Below are 19,000 nucleotides of genomic sequence, written 5' to 3'. Positions count from 1 at the left end.
CAACATGTAGCTGCATCTTTTTCTTTGTGAACTGTCTAAAGAACATTAAAAACATGACAACATAAAGTGTATTCACAATAATGTAGTGCTTTTTATTAAAAAAACAAACAAACAAAAAAAACAAAAACAAATATAAAACAAAAAGTAAAAACCAACAGCATTTTTCATGACTTAAGAATCATAATTACAAACTTTTAACGAGTGGAAGAGGTTTTTTTGACAAACTGTACACATCACAAAATGTCCGCCAGTCTGCCATTTACAATGCTTGCATCTTATTTTGTGATTGTCTAAAAATAACTAAACGAATCACACAAAAACACACAAATACAAGTACAAGCATCATACAATGACTGCTATCACAAAACGGAACCATTTCCTATTTGAAAGAAAAAACAAAAAATAATAACATGATATTGGGCTGACAGCTTTACTTTTGTGTCTGTCACCATTTTTAAAAATATCATAACATTTTTATGTTGGTTTGTTTTTTTAGTGTTCAACACTTTGCAGCAAAAAACAAGGAGTACATTTCTCCTTTAAAAGTAATATTATTAACAATATTCAGTGACAAAGGTGTCATTGCTGAGTCACTGTCTTGTCCCAATGCCTTCTGTGTCCGTTTGACATTCTTCTCGCTCATCTCACTCATGCAGTACATAGATGAATTTCATTTATAGGCAACGAAAACTCAGCTTAAGTTTTTATGTCGTCAGGACAATTACGGTGAGATTTTCTGGACATTAAAAAAATCATTTTCCTCCAAGCTTAAGTGTCTTCATTATAGTAATACAAACGGAAGAAATGATAATATTATCATTATTATAATAATCATAATACATTTAGGGCTGAGTCCTGTACAGTACAATAATAAACAAAATCCATTTTTCAAGATATTGCTTTTGGAGACACTCCTCAATGTAAAGTGTGTATATTTACATAACTTGGCACTGTACAGCTTCCCGTTCCCTCTCTTCTCTCCCTCCGTCAGTGTCTCATTCTCGCCACCTCTCTGTCAGTTAACCGCACTGGGACATTGCAGGCTGTCCCTTTTTAGCAGAGGCAATTGGGGGGGAAAAGAAAACGAAATCTCATCAAATATCACAATTTCTTTTTAAAACATTCTCCATGGCAACCAGGAACATAGTCTAAAGACAACAAAACATCTCAAGTCCCTTCCCCCTCCCAATATACAGTATACACCACCCCACCCGTCTCACAGAATATAAGAAAATATGACCATCACGATACATTTTATGTTAAGTATTGTTTTCCATAGTTTTCTTAAAACTGTTAATTGCCATCGAGCCCTTAATTTTTTTTTTTCAATTTTTTTTTTAAAAAGGTATATCTTCAAGAAATCTGGCAGAGTACAGACACACGATAAGTGCGTACGCACGCACACACTCGCACACAAGGCAGTCAGAGAGCACGGCTGTGTAAGGCGTTACAGTTGAAGCCAGTGTCCCCCCGACACGCCTGATTTTAGTTAAGCTGGTGAATCATGTTACTTCAAAAAAGAGGGCGCGAAGCTGACTGCCTCGCAAGGAAATCAAAGATTAAAATCAAAACCTCAACAAGACACTTTGACTGACACAAGCGCACACTCAGTCCTCCCTCCCCACCCCTTACTCTGAAAACAAACACACCCCCCCCCACCCCCTGGCCTCTTCTGTTCCTAAATGACGTACTACAGTATAACAAGAAAAAGATAATAGACTTTTTTAACTCGTTTTTTTTTTCAGACTGCATCATCCAATACTGTGAGTGTTAGTGTGTTTTCGTTATAGATACATTACACAGAGCTTCACAATATCCATGGTACCAAAAGTGCAGTTCACTACCCTCGCTCTCTGTCTCTCTCATGAGCAGCATCTGAGCACACTGCTCAACTTACATTTCTCCTATGCCATCCTCCCCCCTCCCCTCGGTCCCGGCGCTTATCCTCTCTCATCTGTTATATTTTGTCATTGCAGCTAGGTCCCACTAGGGGGAACAGTTCTCCAGCATTCACATCTTCTCTGACTGAAACCATCCCTCCCTCCATCTGTCCATCCCTATTCAGTACCACTTGTTTCATTTCTGATGCTTGGTAAGGGAATTCATTCACCCATGTCTGTAATATTCAATGCATTTAAGTGCATGGGTTATTTCTCCTATGTTCATTTAAAAAAAAAAAAAAAAAAAAAAAACAGGTTTTGCATCATACTACTTAAATAAGCAAGAAGTCCTGGTCAGCTCTCTTTTCGTGCTCCTTGAGAACTCTTGAAAAGCTGAAATTGCCATGGAGTCAGCGCTTCCAAACCCCCTCCACCCTCTCAGGATTACAGTCTTGGAAGAGGTAAACTGGAAGAGGCCCCCAGGGATGCATTGTGGTCCTTTAATGGTCGGACAACCAACAATGCTGCATTTCCCCTTCTTGCTGTCTCTCCATGTTCTGCCCCTTGCTCGCGTAAGTAAAAGGCAGTGTGCTTGACAGGCACGCAGCGACGTTATTTCCTGCCCACGAAATCACCGAATCCAAGCGTCCGTCGCCGTAGCCGCCGCCCTGCACCCTCCTCCAGGAGATAAGAGACGTCTATGGCTGTTGGAAGGACACAAAAAGAGGGAGAAATAAGAGGTTAGACGGAAACAGCTGACACACAGTGTATCATGTAAGAGAAACAACAAAGGTAGGCAAATGTGACTCTTCTGTTACTGATGCATCAAGCTTCAAGTGCTCAAAAACTCAGAGACTTGATGTCCAAAACAGTTTGTAGCCCCATGAACACACCTCTCAGACCTCTGACAGGTGTGTTCAGGTGTCAGCAAATTTTGTTCCATCCTTTCCACGAGTCATTCCAAGTTTTGCTATACTCCTTTATTGTTGGTCTTACAATTAATCTACAAATAAAAAGTCAAACTTGACTCATTCCTTTGCTGTGCTCTATCAACAAATGCTTTAAGCTCAGAGGTGCCTTTGGAAGGATTTTGCCGTGAAGCTGAGGCAGGCTGGCAATATTCTGCATTTTATTGTCAAGAAATCCAATGAAAGACCAAAACCAATAATGTGTTATACTGTATCTCAACTCTCTCTGACTTCCCTTCCCTGTCTGCGGCACTCGGCCCCTAGCCTATTTGTTTATACCAAAAGTGTAAGCCTTAAAAAAAGAAAAGCAAAGAAAAACTTGGCTTCCTTAAACTATGTTTTTTAGTGAACAGTATTCAAACAGGAATAAAAAGTCAATTTGCTGGAGACTAGTTATTCGGAGCAGAAAGGTATATCGATACAGTCGGTGTCTAGTCATAGTTTGGGGGCGTGGTGAAGGCGGTGTAGGCGAGGAGGAAGACAGTCCTTTTCCCCAGCCTGTAAATGCCGGGAAGGTGTGGTTTTAAAATCACATAAGAGACACTGTTACATTTACTATAGATATGATTATCAAATTTACTATATCAGTACCCTATGGCCATTAATGCTATGATGTAATAGACTAGTATGTTTTAGTGACTTGCATGTTTTGAGATAGTATAGCAGCGCTAATGTTACTCAGTGCCATTAGCCTGTTTTGATCATGTGATATAATGTTACCACACAGGGATATGTAACCAGAACTATGGGTTTCTGGTGGCTGGCAACGATGAACCAAGCTGGTTGTTGACTTTGATTTAAGTGTGTTTTAAGATGATAAAATTACTGATTATTTAAATGGAGTCTGATGGGCTTTGGGGATAGCGATTCTGGGTCTAATTCTGGTTAAATAAAAAGGATCTTACTCTTAAAGAAAAAGGTCTATCTCTGTAGGAATCCTTTCAATAATCATGTCATACACTTATAGTAAGGCTCTGAGCCTGTCAGTGCTCAAAACAAGCACTTTTAGTGGCTGTAAACTGACGGTGTAAACATGCTGTGTTTACATTGCAGCCAGGCTGTTGCTCTCGCTCAGTACTGAAAGAACTTTAAAACAAGGTGTTCCCATTAGTCACTTAGACATAAAAACATGGGAAAAAAAGCTTTCACGTGTAGAAAGCTACACAGCAACTCTTCAGCATGTTTTCCCCCTCAGCGTAAAAGGATGTGACACTTTGTGGGCATTCCATAAAAACAGACTATCTTTGTGGGATTGACTCAAAATAAATGGTGCCTATGTTTATCATATTCTGGACAACATATAGCTCAGAGGAATAAGCTGTATCAGTCTTTGGCTACACCTGCAACACGTGTAGGATGAACTCATTGTTGGTTTTGGTTTGTAAGAAAAACACAGCACATCACCAGACTAATCCTTTACACACTGAGAATAGCTCCTGAATGTTTGTTGAAAGTTGGTGCAGTTTTCATAATACAGTCAGCAGCAGATTGAAGCAGTAACACAACAGACTGAAACACTGCATGAGAAGAAGGGACTGAGACAAAGCAGCAGATTTGAAAACGGAGGTTCCCATCTGTTACATGAATGCTTGAAAGACAACTGAATCTGAGCTGCAGATTTTACTTTGTCTTGATCCCCCTCTCCTTTTAATGGAGAGGGTTTTTTTGCCCCAACTTTGAACTTAACCATTCAGGAATACTGTAAAAATGTGTGATCCAACATGTTTTAAGGATGCAAGTGAAACTTTAACCCTAATTTATCTGTTGACCTACCCCCCTGCTTTGTTCCCGGTCCCTCACCATTCTTGTTGGGAGTTCTGTGCAGCAGATCCAGCAGAATTTTGTTGAGTCGTTCCCTCTGGGCCTCCCGCCTGCCCAGCACTGGGTGGTGCAGCGGCGAGGAGGCCGAGGACGACGGCAGTTCAAGCATCTCCCCTATCCTCTCTGCAGAACTTTCCTCCAGCTCCTTGCGCTCTTCAGACCTCTGCCCTTCCTCTTCCTCCTCCTCATCTTCGTCGTCGTCTCCCTCCACTTCCCGTTCTGCTCTCCTGGGCTTGGCTGAAAGAAGTTCAGAATCCTCTGGATTCATGTCCATGTCGTCGTCCTCTCCTCTCCCATCCTCAGCTTCAGGTGGGAAGTCGTCGCCCCGCTCGCAGGAGGAGCCGTCGTCCTCGCAGCCTCCAGCTCCTTTTGGTCTTTCACTCTTCCACGCAGAACGGCCCCCGTTCCTCTTGTAGTTGTCAGGGACGTAATGAGGCTGCAAAAATGTCACAATTAGATCCAGGTTGAAAAGCATTTGCAGAGACTTAACGTGACTTGATTTAGCTGACTTGGGTTTCAAATGATCACGGTTTGCAAATTGCAAATACGTTCCTGTGAGTTGACCTGACACAGATGTGAACTAGTTCAATGCAGTGGAGTCTGACTCACAGGATGAAGACTGTGTGTATAAGCCTGCTATCAACCAGTTATTTCAAAAAGAATTCTCCTCCCCTTCCACTTCCTGCCTGTTATTGTTTTTAAAATGTAAATGGTAATGATTTTAAAGGTGCCGACCGAGTACCGAATCATGTTAGAACCATCTGTGTCAAATGTCGGAACCTGAGAGCAAATCTGGGTGAGAATGCCAGATTAAGACAAGAGACAAAGTGCAGCGGAGCACCCTGAAGCCTGGAAGCCAGCCACAGAGCTCCAAGGCTGGCGAAAGCGGTCCGCTGAGCTGCCAGGTTTGATTTCAGACCTGCAGTTAAAGTTAAGTCACTGATTGTCACACACCTGAGTGCATGAAATTTGTTCTCCACATTTGACCCATCCCGAGGGAGCGGTGAGTAGCAGCAGTGCTGCGCTTGGGAATCATGTGGTGATCTAACCCCCCAATTCCAACCGCTGATGCTGAGTGGAAGGCAAGTGGGTCCCATTTTTATAGTCTTTGGTATGACCCGGCCGGGGATCGAACCCACGACCTCCCAGTCTCAGGGAGGACACTCTACCGCTAGGTCACTGAGCTGAGCAGAGGTGCCTTAAAGCTGTGAAGCCAGCCACGGCTCTGTGGCCACTCCGTCGGGATCCCGGCGAGCTAAGATTATAGCTGCGGCGCATCTGCTACGATAGTTTCAGCATCTAGTCAATTCTGTTTGTACAGTTTTTTGGTAAAAACTTAGTATCAATACTGGACAAGTAGACATACATTCATATCGGTTCAAATGTGAAAGTTACCCAACCCTAGTCTCTCATAGTCAGGCCTAACTCTTCACTTAGTTTTAGTGCTGTGTATGAAACAGCAACAAACTCTGAGCTCACAATCTACACACTAAAACATCCTTTAATGTCATTTGTGGCGTTCTCTTTTCCGGGGTTTTAGCTGTTTTAATGCAAGCACTCACCTCCCTTAGTGCAGAATTACCATGGCTTGAGGCAGACCTTTCTCAAGCGCTGGCACAGCGCTAAAACAAAGTTTGGAGATAAGTCTGGCTATGCGAGACTAAATGCAGTAAAACTCCTTCACAGAAGTAAAAACAAAGAAAAATAAACAGAACTTAACAACATTAAACTAAAAACTGAGAAGTGATCAGGAAATCACTCTCCAGTTTGCTTAAAGTTTTGCGGTGTAGAATAACTGCTGTACGTATTTAATTAAAGTTGAATGGGAGGCTGTCATCTGCCCTCAAGTCAGTTGGCATTACAATTAACAGTGGGTATAAAACATGAAAACAATCCCACAACATTCCACATATATTTGGATGTGGTTCAATGCAAACAAAAAGCTAATTTGTGTCACGTCAACCCCACCTTCACCTGTGACTGTGCTGCAGGCTGCCTTCACACTGAGCACAAGGAGGTGCCGAGGCAGAATGTGCCCTGGGCTGTAATATTACCTCCACTCTTAAAATATCTTTTGGTGTTTATAAATCAGTAACAGATCCCAGGGGAGCAGCCCCACCCTGTCAAGACCCGCCATCACTCTCACCGAGAAGTCTCTTTTGGGTGTGAGCCGCTTGGGGAAGTGGTTGAAGGCGTATGGCTTGGTGCAGACTGGGTAGCGGTTGCGATGGATCTTGTAGAACAGGTGAGCCGACTTGTCCAAGCGGTAATCGCAGATGTACACATCCTGCTCTTTTACATTCTTTGGCCGTCCTGTCGGAAGGAACATGTTTTGTGTTAGCCTGGAACTTCTGTAATTTATGTCTAGTAAAATATTTGTAAATTTGTTCTGGTATGTTTTTCTGAGGTCAGAGCTGAGCTGTGATGAGATCATTAACTTTCATTTATCAGCACTGTCCTGCTTTATTTATATTTACACACATTAACACCTGAGACATGCACATCTTCATTTTTCACAGTTCACTGAGCTTCACTCAAGCAACAAAGAAACCTCAGCAGTAGTTGTTAAAGGAATTACTAATAACTTCATTTAAACTAGCATGTGTGAGTTTGCACGTGTGTTCACCCCTCACCCTTGCAATAAGTGTAGAGATCGAGGACACAGCAGGTTCCCACCACTGCCTCCAGGGGGATGATCTCATAGAGCGGCATGCGGAACAACTCGTTCTGATAGAACCGCCGCGATGGAGAATGATGCGTCTCATGAGGACGGAAGTAGTGGTGGCCAAAGGCAAACCTCTCACCCCTTTAGAGTTTGAGTGGATAAAAAAGGTCAGCAAATGAAATAATGTAATATAACTTAATAAGCACAACAATAATCCACAAGCACATACCTGTTCTCACTGGCAGGTATCTATAGTACATGATGCTAGCTGCTCAATAATATGACATCTGACTGACTTACTTTTCGTTCTTCCAGAGTTTCTCAATCCGGAAGATGTCGAGTTTTTCTCGGTTGACGTGAGACAGGAGCCGGTAAGACTGCCTGACAGGCTGGCCCTCAGGTGTGCGTCTGCTGTCTCTCATCAGATACACACAGTCACCTGCACACAAGACACAGACAATGACAGGTTACTTGTCTACAACGGTGAGATTTTACAGGAAATCGACTGCTTGACACAAAAGTCAGCTGACAGGTAGAGTATAACATCTCAGTGCAGTAACAGTTCTTTGCCCCAACTGTGGAGAGGATCATATTTTAGCAAGTCAAAATGTTTAGAGGCAAAAAAAAAAAATCACAAAGCAAATACAAGATTCAGTTTAACCTTGTGATACAACACGTAGCTTCTTATTGTTCCACAAAACCTTTGCAATAATAAAACTCACTTGAATTGTTTTGACTAAATTGTAATAATCATAGCTTAAAGAGAGGCTAAAAGGTACTCTGAGAATTTTTTGACCTCTAGTATCACTGTGGAGCAGTGGGTCCCTGTTTTGTTTGACACATACACACTGTGTATTGCTTCACACGGGTATGCGATGCACAGTCCTGCAAGCTGTTTCAGACTATTCCACTAATCTATAACTGGCTCAACTTGCCAAGAAATGCAGCAATGTACAAGAAAACAGAAGACAGCAAACTAGTTCATTTTGGATGTAAACATTGCAGGATTTAAAATACTTCAAAACAAAAGTATAGCATATGTTTCATGAGGAAAGAAAGAAAAGTTTTGGCTGGTGTGTCATGTTCGAGGTCACAAACGCACCGGAAAACAGGGTTAGTAAACAGCAGGAAGCAGCATGGTGTCCAGTGAAAATGTCACGGTAGATTCTTCTTTTTTTAAACATCTCTTACTTATTCGATCTTTCTTTCGAACTCTGTGCCAACTAATTTGGAGCAATGTTTGAACACTGCTTAGACAGCGATGGATAGAATCTGTGGCTAAGCAGACAAAGAGTTGCAGAAGTTACAGATGGCCACACTTGAAAAGGGGCAAAAATCATGGCTAATTAGAGCATCCATCCATGACTGCAGAGTCATTTTTCCTGGGAATGAATGCCAATAATCTTTCGAGTTCGGAGGAAAAGGGGAATTCTATGTAAACATAACCTTTGTTTATTTACAAGAAAATGCCACAAGTTGTATTCAACACCAGGCTGAAAATCAGTGTCTTTCTGTCCTCTCTGACTGAAAGTTCCAGTCCTGTTTCACCTCATGTGATGTCAGGTTGTCCTGGAGTACACTTACACATCACTGCAGCTAAGAGAGAAGTTAACCACTGGAGGTCTGCAAAAACAAGATTTTCAGGGGACTACAGGGACTGGACCTTTCCAAGCATTTATGAGCTCATGGCTGCTCATTTTTATTGTTTCTATACCTTGATGTAGTAGCAGGTCGTCTCTGAGGAGGCAGATGTAGTAGACAGAGCCAGCCTGGGCGTAGCTAGGCTGGGGTATCATGGGAACTTCCTGTAACAACAATGACACATCATGGGTGAGATCAGATGGAGGAGGTTTGTGATAATTTATGTGCAGACAGGGACTTAGGTGATATAAATGTTACTGTCTTAAGAAGAAAAACTGTTTTAAACATTGAGCATTCAGAGGTGTTTCAGGAGGGACAGTCTCACCCTGTCTACAGGCCGAGGCTCACACTGCTCACACAGGTAGTGCTCCACCTCGGTCTCCAGCCGCATGCAGTCGAAGTGCTGCCACACCTAGTGACAGAAACAATTGGTGAATCACAAGACAGCAAAAAATGGATAGCTGAATCAATTACTCCCCAGGTGGTTTCCACAGTCACTGTGGTAGTTTCAATCAATATCTGTAACCCTCCTTGCTTTCTAAAAATAATAGAAAATACACACAGGAGGACTGAATGCACAATCTCCTTGACAAAGTACTCTCCAGTTAGCTGGAGCCTCAAGAGAGAGAGCACTCACTAAAACAGGTGTAACATATCAACCAATCAAATTAAAAAAAGAAATCTCTCTATGCCAGCCTAAATATAGATTTTTCATCCCCTTTTTTTCAGTTACATGTGTTTGACACCTTGCTCCTTACCATGCACTTGTCACACTGGATCATCAGGCCTTCATCCTTGTACATTCCACAGATGCAACGGATGACGTCGTCGTCCTTGTCATGGGACCCTGGCCCTCCTCCTCCGTGGTGGTGGCCGTGGTCACGCTCCAGCGAATCCGAGCTGTCTGCCTCGCTGGCGGTCTCGCCCACGATCTCATCAATCTGGACAGCGGCTTCATGACGAGCGCTGTAGTAGGCTTTCCGCAGCCGACACACGTCCCTGCCGACCGATGACTTCCTGCCGTAATATTTCTGGTGGGAAAACAAGGCAAGTTGTAAATCCAGCTACTTTTTTTATGCCTAAAACAACACAACAGGAAAGCATCTCCATGTGTCTGTGTATTCTGACGCACAGAACAAGCACAAACGCACAAACAGACGATACAGCACGTCACAGCTCTGAATCCAACAACAAACCCCATTCCTCTCACACTTCTTTTTCTGTCTAGCAAACAGGGTGTTGGGACCAAAGGGTGAATCTAATTTAGACGTCCACTTCAGATGTCTCTGACTGGAAGAGTAAGCTCCTCTGAGAGGTTTCAAGTGGCACTTGTTTAAACTGCTAAGCCATACAGATGTAAATCAAAAGGGCCTGCAACGTGTGCGCAGTGGATCAGCAGTCATGAAGTTACATCCCATTTGGGAGGTGTTTGTGTGCGAGACGGGAAGAAAGAAATTAACTGAGTGAGTGGGCGGAGGAATGTATTAGAGCTGCAGAGTAACAGCTTGAATGATTATTTTGATGAAGCTTTTTGATATTGATTGGGCTCTAAGAATCTGGGATCAAACTGGAGAGACTCACAAGTGTTCTTGTGATAAGTGTTATTAAATGATGAACACTGGATGCTGCACGAGCCTATGCCTTCATCCATTCATCATACTGACTGTTGTAATGACTGTTGACATAAATCTGACAGGTAGAGAACATCGATTAAGCATTTTGTTTGATAGATAGATCATTTTCAAATGATTACTCTCTTGGCAGTTTCTCCTGCAGCACCAGCTAAAAGGGTGTAAGAACTTCCCCAGGGGACCAAGATTCTTTTAAAGAACTCAGTATCTAAACCTGAGATTTGACCTATGGAACCAGAGATGAAATTTGGTTCCTAAAAGATAGTTCCAGGTGTACAAGAAGTCCCTGCTCTGGAGAAGTACTTTTTGGTGGTGCAGGAACTATTAAAGGTGATGCTTGCAAGGCTTAATGTTCCTGACTGGTCAAACACAGATGCCATAGCACTTAATACAAAAGGAGCACTGAGTGTAAGTTTGGTTTTCGTTGATCCTTTCAAATACTCAGCTATTCTCCCAACATGTGCAGCTCAGATGACTCAACTATAAAATTATGGATGTAAACAGACAAAAATAGCAGGGGATCATAAATGTTACTAACTGATGGAAAAACATGCCTACCTCAGCATTGCGGAACACTTTGAGCATGTCTGTGTCGAACGCTTCAACGGTCTTGTAGTAGCCTGTGAGGATTTGCTTCTCGATGGTGCTGAGGTCCAGAGGGTCAGACACCTTCTCATAGTACTGGCTGTTCCTGATGACACACAGAAACAGCAGGATTAGTTTCTGCAAATTCTTTAAGGCAATGTTTACACTTGGTATTAACATGCGTCCTCCTTGGTGATCAGATTACAAGAGGACAGCTCTAATCTACCCTGAGATCTGATTGCTCAGACTAGGGATGGGCAAAGGATCAAAATTCATTATTCCATCATCAAAAAATTAACCATCAATTATCGATTAATTGATAAGTGAGTATTTCAAAAGAGAGAAAACAAAAGAGTGCAGTGCAGACTGTCGCCGCAAGAGAGCGCAGCTGTCCCAGTTTTGAGCTTCAACGCTCCAGGCCAAAGAGGAAGAATGGCGCGCATGCGCAGTTCACCCCTGGGTGTTTACAACCGTTGCCAGCTAGGGGTTACAGGCTTCAGTTTTCAGCGAAACCTCCATCTTTCAATGGCATAGTGTTTTCAGAGGCCTCAAGGGAAGCCGCCAAGGCTTTGGAGAGTGATGAGAGCCTCCGTCTGTTTACCATTTTTTGCCTGGCATAGGTCCGGCGGGAGGTCTTGTAGGCACAGCGGCTCGCCAGGCCTGTAGAATTGTAGGGGATACACTGCGACTATCGAGCAAAATTATTTGTGATCAATCAAAATCCTTAACAATCAATTATCGATATTCGAAAATTGATGCCCATCCCCAACTCAGACCGCATTCTGATTTGGCCACATATGGTCACATTTTTTCAGCAGTGTGTATGCTTATGTATCCTGGCCACACTGAAGGACCGCATTCTCAGCTGACGTCCTTGCTTATGCAACTCCCTGCCCAAAAGCCAAACTTTCTGTTGCTGCTGTTACACAGGTTAGACGCAGCACTTAAGGACTGTCTCCATAGCCGCTCTCCACCCTGCCGACGGCAATTCAACACAGTGCATGAAAAGACATATTTTGATGCCAGGTGTGAACAAAAAGACAAAGTACTCCCTCTTGTATCACCCAATACACATTACAATACCAGCTGTAAACTGACTCCATAACTAGGTAAGTCTCAGCATCCACAAAAACAACAACATTTCAAAAACCTTGGTGCTTATAAACCTTTGAGTCTACAGAGACTTTAAGGGCGGCTCAGTGGCGGTCAACCATGACAGTGTTAGTGCCATCTCGCCAAAGAAAACTAATGAGCTGTTATTGTTTTGACACAAAGTGATTACTATCAATACTGGACAAGAATCAAAGCACAGGCTGTCATGGCTGAAATGTGTGGCGCAAGATAAAACTGTTACAGTATGTGGGTGCTGTACACTGACAGAGCAGATAACACTGCTGTCTGACAAACAGTAAAACATTATGAATGAACCATGGATGAAATGCGGGTTTGCACTTTTACACACTCTTACCTCTTCCTGGACGGGAGGTTCACCAGCGGAGCAGCAAGTGTCTGGCCAGCTGAATCTGAGGGAGGACAGAAGAAAAACATTCCTATCATCATTTGCCAATCACAGAGCCTTATCACTCAGTAAATATTGGATATTAGAGGTGCGGACAGATGAGTTTCAAAGGCCTGATAAGACCTCAGCTCAGGCTAGAAGTCACACTAATGAGAATATTTAATAGATAAATACATCAGACACAGACACTAACCCTTGTAGCTGGTGATCATGTCACAAATCTCCTTGAAGATGTGTGCAAGGCGAGCAGTGCGTGTGACTTCTGTGTTTTCCTCAGCGGCAGCGAGTCTTCGTGTGCGTACCGACCGCGACGTCTGCAGGGCCGAGAACTGCGTCAGGAACACGTCTAGAAACAGGGCACGAGCATTTTACACAACTTCACTTAATTTCAGATCACTAACATTTATATTCAATGGTACATTTCAGTGTTGCCCTATCACTGCACACATTAACTGTTGATATCACTTCCGCTTCACACCTCTGAGGCTGTGCACTCACCTGACTTAATGTTGCCATCATCTCGGATGACTCCTCCCCAGCGCGTATACAAAGACAGGCTGCTGGTGTCCCTCTCCCTCTCACCCTCTCTCTTCAGCATCTCCTGTTTCTCCCTCATCTTCTCCCAGTTCCGCAGGAGAAACACCCGGTGCCTCAGCACAAAGTTCCTGATGATTGAGAGGAAGAGGACAGGAGTGTGAACACAGCAAGTGTCTGTATGTGCTAAAGAGCTAGAGTTCTGCTTCCCCTATATTGTGCTTATGTGTCAGTTTGCCAGTATGTACCTCTCTCTGTTGGACATGGGCTTCATGAGATGAGGGTAAAACTTGTTGCTGTCACTCGACTCTTCCTCCTGAAGATAAAGAAAGTTGTATTACAGCATCTTAATAGCAAGCACCTCTTAGCTTAAGAGGTCACATGTTACTCTTGTCAGTCAATATTTGACAACTTCTTCATAAGATTCATCCTTAAAACCACAATGTACATCGCTGAAAGCATATCTTTAAAAATACCATTATATACTATAAATTTTAGGTCAAACCATTCAGCCTTTAAGGTATTCTGAGTTACTTTTTTTAAGACACCTTATGGCCCACTAAGAGTACCTCTGAGACAAAGACACACTCATGCCCTACATAGACATTGCACCTGATATTTAGTAAGACATCTGCCACACTTTAATAGCTTCAGCTATATAACAAAAGGCTATTGTTTTCAATTAGTGAAAGTCTTAAGCAAAACATTATGGTATGCAGTGGTAGTACAAGTCTTCAGATCTTTTACTTAAGTAAAAGAGATGCAGTGGAATAGAAGTGTAATGTAGCAAAAAATAGGAAACTCGGATAATGTACAAGTACCTCAAAGTTGGCGTCTCGTCTTACGAGTGAATTGATACCACCACAAGTTCTCAGTATTTTTAAGTACACTGATGACTCACCCGTTTCTTGAGCTGGTGTTTGGACTTCCTCTTCTCCTTGAGTCGGCCCAGCCGCCGCGTCCCTCCCGTCTTCCCGGGCAGGCCGTTAATACGCTGGCTCTTCCCTCCGATGATGCCCCGGCAGCTCTCTGAGCCACACTTGCACACTTGCTGTAGAGTGAGAGAAATGAGTCGTAATAAGTGAGAAAAGGGTCGTGCCAAAAATAAAAGCAACTTGTTATTTCACTAGGAGGTCAAAGACAGTCGCTGGTGCTTCACCTGCTCTTCTGTGTTGAAAGAATGGAAGTTGTAGTCATAGGTGAGCTCAGTGCCGCTGGTGATGTCCTTAAGAGCAAAGAGGCCTATTCTGTACACCCCATTCACCGACCTAAGACAAGAGAAGTCACAGGGAGGCTCAGTGAGTGGCAGCGTGTACATGATGAATTTTAATGTTAATTACAAAGCATGAGGAACTTTGTTACATAAACAACATAAAAATAAACTACTTAGAATATGACGAATTAAAGTTAAAAAGACAGGAGAGGTAAAGGATATGAGGAAAGATAATTTAGTGCACAAGACATCAGGAGTGTTGTGAGCTGACAGGAGGTTACTGGATCTTTCAGTCAGTGTTTAAGGTGGTATTTTACTGATAAATGTTTAGAATTACATCATATTGTGGTAAATATATTGATGGAGAATAAATATTCAGCTGCTTCCAAACTCATCCTCTGGTGTTAATATGTGACAGGCACCAGAACGCTTAAAAGAACATTAAAAATTAACCAAACTTTGTGGAACATGGTATCATTTTCAGGTCAAGCTTTCCTGTCTAATGACAATGAAACAATGTATGAAAGAAGATGCAGAGCATTGTCTAAGATGGGTTTAAATAAATGATACAGTTCCCTTTCAGTCAAGTTTAAAGTCAAGTTTCTGTCTTGACTTCAAACAATGTTAAACTAGCCCTGTTAAAATGGCAATTCATTTAAGGCTTTTTAAACTCAGGACTAAAAGTGAAAAGGACCGGCCCAGTTTTCATTTGCTCCATTTGGCAACCGCTCAACATGTCCTCCCTATTTTCCCCTTCTCCAAACGAAGCAGCGCTCCAGCTTTTCGCCATTCTTCTAAGAATAAAGCGCACTATTCTGTTTGCCAGCCACTTGATAATTTATTCCTTCTATAGGGGTAAAAAGCTGGTTCAGCGCATTGTCTTCAGGCACTACAGCTGTATCTAAGGCCTGGCTCCATGTAATCTCTCTTCTGTGACAAGATGGATGACTCGTCAGGCTTTGTGCTGAAAATCCTCCATCCTTGCAGTCTTTTATTTCAGCCCAGCCACTCTACATTACACACACAAGCAGTTCACATACACACATACACCGACCAGTGTCCTAGATTATGAGCTGGTCTGTGCTGGAGGGCAGAGGGTACAGTTTGATTTGACACTTTTGACTCTGTGGAGGTCGTTAGCTGTCCACAGTGGAAACGTTTACATGTACAAAATATCCCGGGTTTTGCCCTTACTCTAAAAAACACAATATTCTTACTCAGCTGTTTACATGGCTAATAACAATGACTGCTATTCCCGTTTACATGCAGGTGTGCATACTCCGATTAACGTAAAATGCATGTCAAAACATGTAGAGGGAGAACGGCTGGAGCCGCTTGTGCTTGTGCCGCTGTATTTTACTTCTTTGCTCCAAAATAGGATTTTTCCAGTTTTCCACCAGCAGCTCACTTGTATAACTGTCAAATACAGCCTCCCGTTTTCATTCCTTCAATCACCTTCTTGAAAAGGTCGACGCTGGGATACTGCGCATAACCTGTTGTTGTCAAAAACCTGTTGAAATCTAAGTCTTTCCTAATGTTTAAAGGTGGGTGAGTTTCTACTTCCAGCCAGATATGCAGGCTTGTCTTTGGGGCATGCATCTTTATTCCAGCCCTGCAAATGGTTTGTGTACAAGGCACAGAGCTGACTGTAAACAAGAAGCAAGAAGCCATGTGTCGCAAACAAAAACCCAACTGAGATGCATACTCCAAATTTGTTGTTAACATGTCGAAAGAATGCTCCTAAAACCCGAATATTTAATCAGAAAACGCTACAGTTGGAATAAGGCTGAGCGATGTCTATCGAATTGGCATATGACAATGACAATATCATTATGGACAATATCGTTGTTGGAGGGGGGTGAGGGTTAATTAACCCACCGACCCTCTGCCCTCATACTTCCATGTGTCCTTTATGACAGCATGGATACAGCCAACAGTTGGCAGTAGAGGGCAGAGTCAAAAGTTAAACACAACATCAAACAAGGCAACAGTGGAGGAGGTCGTAATACTGTACCTTTAAACGGAGGCACCATTGTAGAAGCGCGGCCATTGATTTTTGTATGATTGCTAATATGTTAATAAAGCATTAAAAACTAAAAAAAAAAAAAAAAAAAGCACAGCCATTGAATACAGCCCAACATGTGGATGGAGAATTCTTTTAACTATTTTTACTATTTATTGTTATATATTACCAATTCGTTCCATTACATGTTTTTTTTTTTTTTAAAAAGTCTTTGTCCACTCCTACGGTAGTATCTCTATGATCTCCAGTGCTACTGCGCCATCAAATCCATATCTGTTAGCTTCCAGAAAACGTGCACAAATACGATCAAAAAGAACGCAGGCTATGAACAGAAAGCTCCATCCATTTCCGTATCTAACGCTGAGCCCACAGAAACCCATATTAATGTTCCAGTGAATAGAAGATAAATGACAGTTGGCTGAGCAGATACTGATCAGTGAGGGTGGTAAATCTTCACGATGGCAGCGACAAACTTGATCACTAACAATGGTACCATTTTGCCCATACAACAGCCTACAGCTCATCTGGTAGATAAATCAGAAATGTTTCTTTTTAAGCATGCAATGAATGCCATTAGCACCACAACAAACCCACGCCCCGGTGTTGGCGTTAACGGGGGCGGGATTTTTAGGTCACAATGTTAAGCTCAGGGGTCGATGACTAACACCGATCAGCAATGGACGATGGCATCATCCATTAGCCCAGCTCTTATTTGTAATAAGGCCTCAGAATATGCTGTTTACATGATTAGTTATATTCAGAATAATACTTGCATATTAGTGTGCATGTAAACAATCACTCAAATGCTCTAAACTGGTGACACATGTTGCCCATTCACCATATACAGGCAAACCACATCTAAGACAAAATCCCGATCGGTCTCACTTAAAAAAGTCAGGCACAGGGAGGCCTCCTCAGCCAGGTCTCCAACTGCAACGGATTTAGCCATGCTGTGAGAACAATCCCTCAGGAAACCAGTGAATTGTTTTGGCGTGGTGCAGGGCCTTTAAGCCATTTAGGTCTCTGAACACTGGCAGAGACTGACTGAGGTGATCTCATCAGATTACCACCGCACAACCACATTAATAAGGTTGGGGTTTCAAGGCAGAGCTTTCTCATTTACAATGAAGTGCACCTGCTACACGTGTCCCTTTTAGAGCGCGTGTAAGATAACCCAAACAAGAGCAACCCAATATTGGCGAACATACAACACTGTGGCTACTTAGGTTTAAGTGGTTTGTATCTGTAATAAAACTTTTAAATATGACTAAAACTTTCTGCCATCATAAGAAAACCTAAAACCACTACAAACAAGCTTGTATTTAAGAGCATTAAACTGCACACACACAGTGATTTATGCTACAAGCTTCATAATACTGTGTGGTTACTTACACTGAAACCCTTGATATCTGATAACAAAATGATTATTTCTATGCTGAATATCTTCCTCTCCTTTCTGGTAATTTCACTACAATCAGTTTGCCTCTTACAGAGTGAGTAAGAAATTACCCAACCCACGAGAGCCATCAGGCACACAAGCAGATAGCAATTAACTGAAACTATTTAGGTAATAGGCTGGTATTTTCCAGTTCGTTAACCATAAGGGACGGAAGCATTTAGAAAACAAAATACTGAATTATCAAGCTGGAACATTTTCCAATCAGCCTCTCCCACTCTCCTCTCACAGCCATCCAGCAAGACTCTCAGCTTCACTTGTTTAACATTGCCTCTTTAATCCACTCTGTTGATATACCTAACAGTCCTTAAAGGTTCCCTGTGGAGTTTTAGACCTCCAGTAGAACTATGGGGCTGGTTTTACATGAGCGGGTCTGCGTTTTGTTTGGCTTGTGCACACATGCACGGAATACATAGTGATACCAATACTATTCTACTTATCTACAGGTGTCCCGTGTTCTCCTTTGAGAAAATATCATAAACCAAAATGGAGAAAGTCATATTTTATATTTTTTTAGTTTCCTGCAGTATGCTTCTTTGCCATCACAGTCAAACTAAAGCAGTTTATGCCAGGTCTGGCTCAATTATCCGTCCTTAACGGCTCGTGGCAACTGCTCATGTTCGTGCCCGAAAAGGCTTAGCCAAATCTGTGCTTTGGTGAGAACCCAAAAGCACCACAAGGACATCAGGAGGGAACTGGTTTAAAGCTGCCATGACACCCACCACTTCTGCATCTCACAGTTGGGTTCACAGCTGTGGTTTATGAAGCGTGCCTCATTGCCCATTCTGTAGCTGTCGATCACCATGCCGCTATCCAGGTTCAGACAGTAGTGGCCACTGTGGGAGAAGTACTGCTCCATCATACGGCTCCTGGAATTCGGTAAAAGAGCAAGAGTGGAAGATTAAAAGAGAGGTTTCATTAATTTAATTAGGTCAAGATAAATTCCTGAAATGAGGAAGTGAAACGGGCAGAAACACAGATGCAGAATATTCTAAATCATCTCCTATTCACACACTTTCTGGGGCACGTCTGCCAACCAACAAGGATTTCTTGCATAATTAGTG

At 42.6% G+C, this 19,000-nt stretch overlaps 1 protein-coding gene across 5 annotated transcripts in view; it reads right to left on the bottom strand.

Moving 5' to 3' along the window:
- Positions 1–67: 67 nt before the first annotated feature.
- The window catches only part of ash1l (ash1 (absent, small, or homeotic)-like (Drosophila)), a 41,539-nt gene continuing 22,606 nt past the window's right edge, over positions 68–19,000 (bottom strand). For 3 of the 5 annotated variants that reach the window (XM_049601758.1, XM_049601760.1, XM_049601759.1), the window contains exons 12-27: positions 18,659–18,805; positions 14,404–14,512; positions 14,146–14,295; positions 13,493–13,560; positions 13,209–13,375; positions 12,904–13,056; positions 12,660–12,714; positions 11,165–11,297; positions 9,734–10,006; positions 9,301–9,387; positions 9,049–9,139; positions 7,635–7,773; positions 7,303–7,475; positions 6,816–6,982; positions 4,622–5,105; positions 68–2,584 (exon numbers count right to left, since the gene is read on the bottom strand). In XM_049601758.1, coding sequence (XP_049457715.1) covers positions 2,493–2,584; positions 4,622–5,105; positions 6,816–6,982; positions 7,303–7,475; positions 7,635–7,773; positions 9,049–9,139; positions 9,301–9,387; positions 9,734–10,006; positions 11,165–11,297; positions 12,660–12,714; positions 12,904–13,056; positions 13,209–13,375; positions 13,493–13,560; positions 14,146–14,295; positions 14,404–14,512; positions 18,659–18,805 — 2,488 coding nt within the window. In that variant the 3' untranslated portion in view covers positions 68–2,492. The remainder of the gene's footprint in view (positions 2,585–4,621; positions 5,106–6,815; positions 6,983–7,302; positions 7,476–7,634; positions 7,774–9,048; positions 9,140–9,300; positions 9,388–9,733; positions 10,007–11,164; positions 11,298–12,659; positions 12,715–12,903; positions 13,057–13,208; positions 13,376–13,492; positions 13,561–14,145; positions 14,296–14,403; positions 14,513–18,658; positions 18,806–19,000) is intronic. The other 2 variants (XM_049601761.1, XM_049601762.1) reach the window with 1 other exon arrangement.

Source organism: Epinephelus fuscoguttatus, linkage group LG17 (assembly GCF_011397635.1).
Source record: "Epinephelus fuscoguttatus linkage group LG17, E.fuscoguttatus.final_Chr_v1".
NCBI classification, from domain to species: domain Eukaryota; kingdom Metazoa; phylum Chordata; class Actinopteri; order Perciformes; family Serranidae; genus Epinephelus; species Epinephelus fuscoguttatus.
Note: the sequence above shows the minus strand (reverse complement) of the source record. Positions and strands in the feature narration are given on the sequence as shown.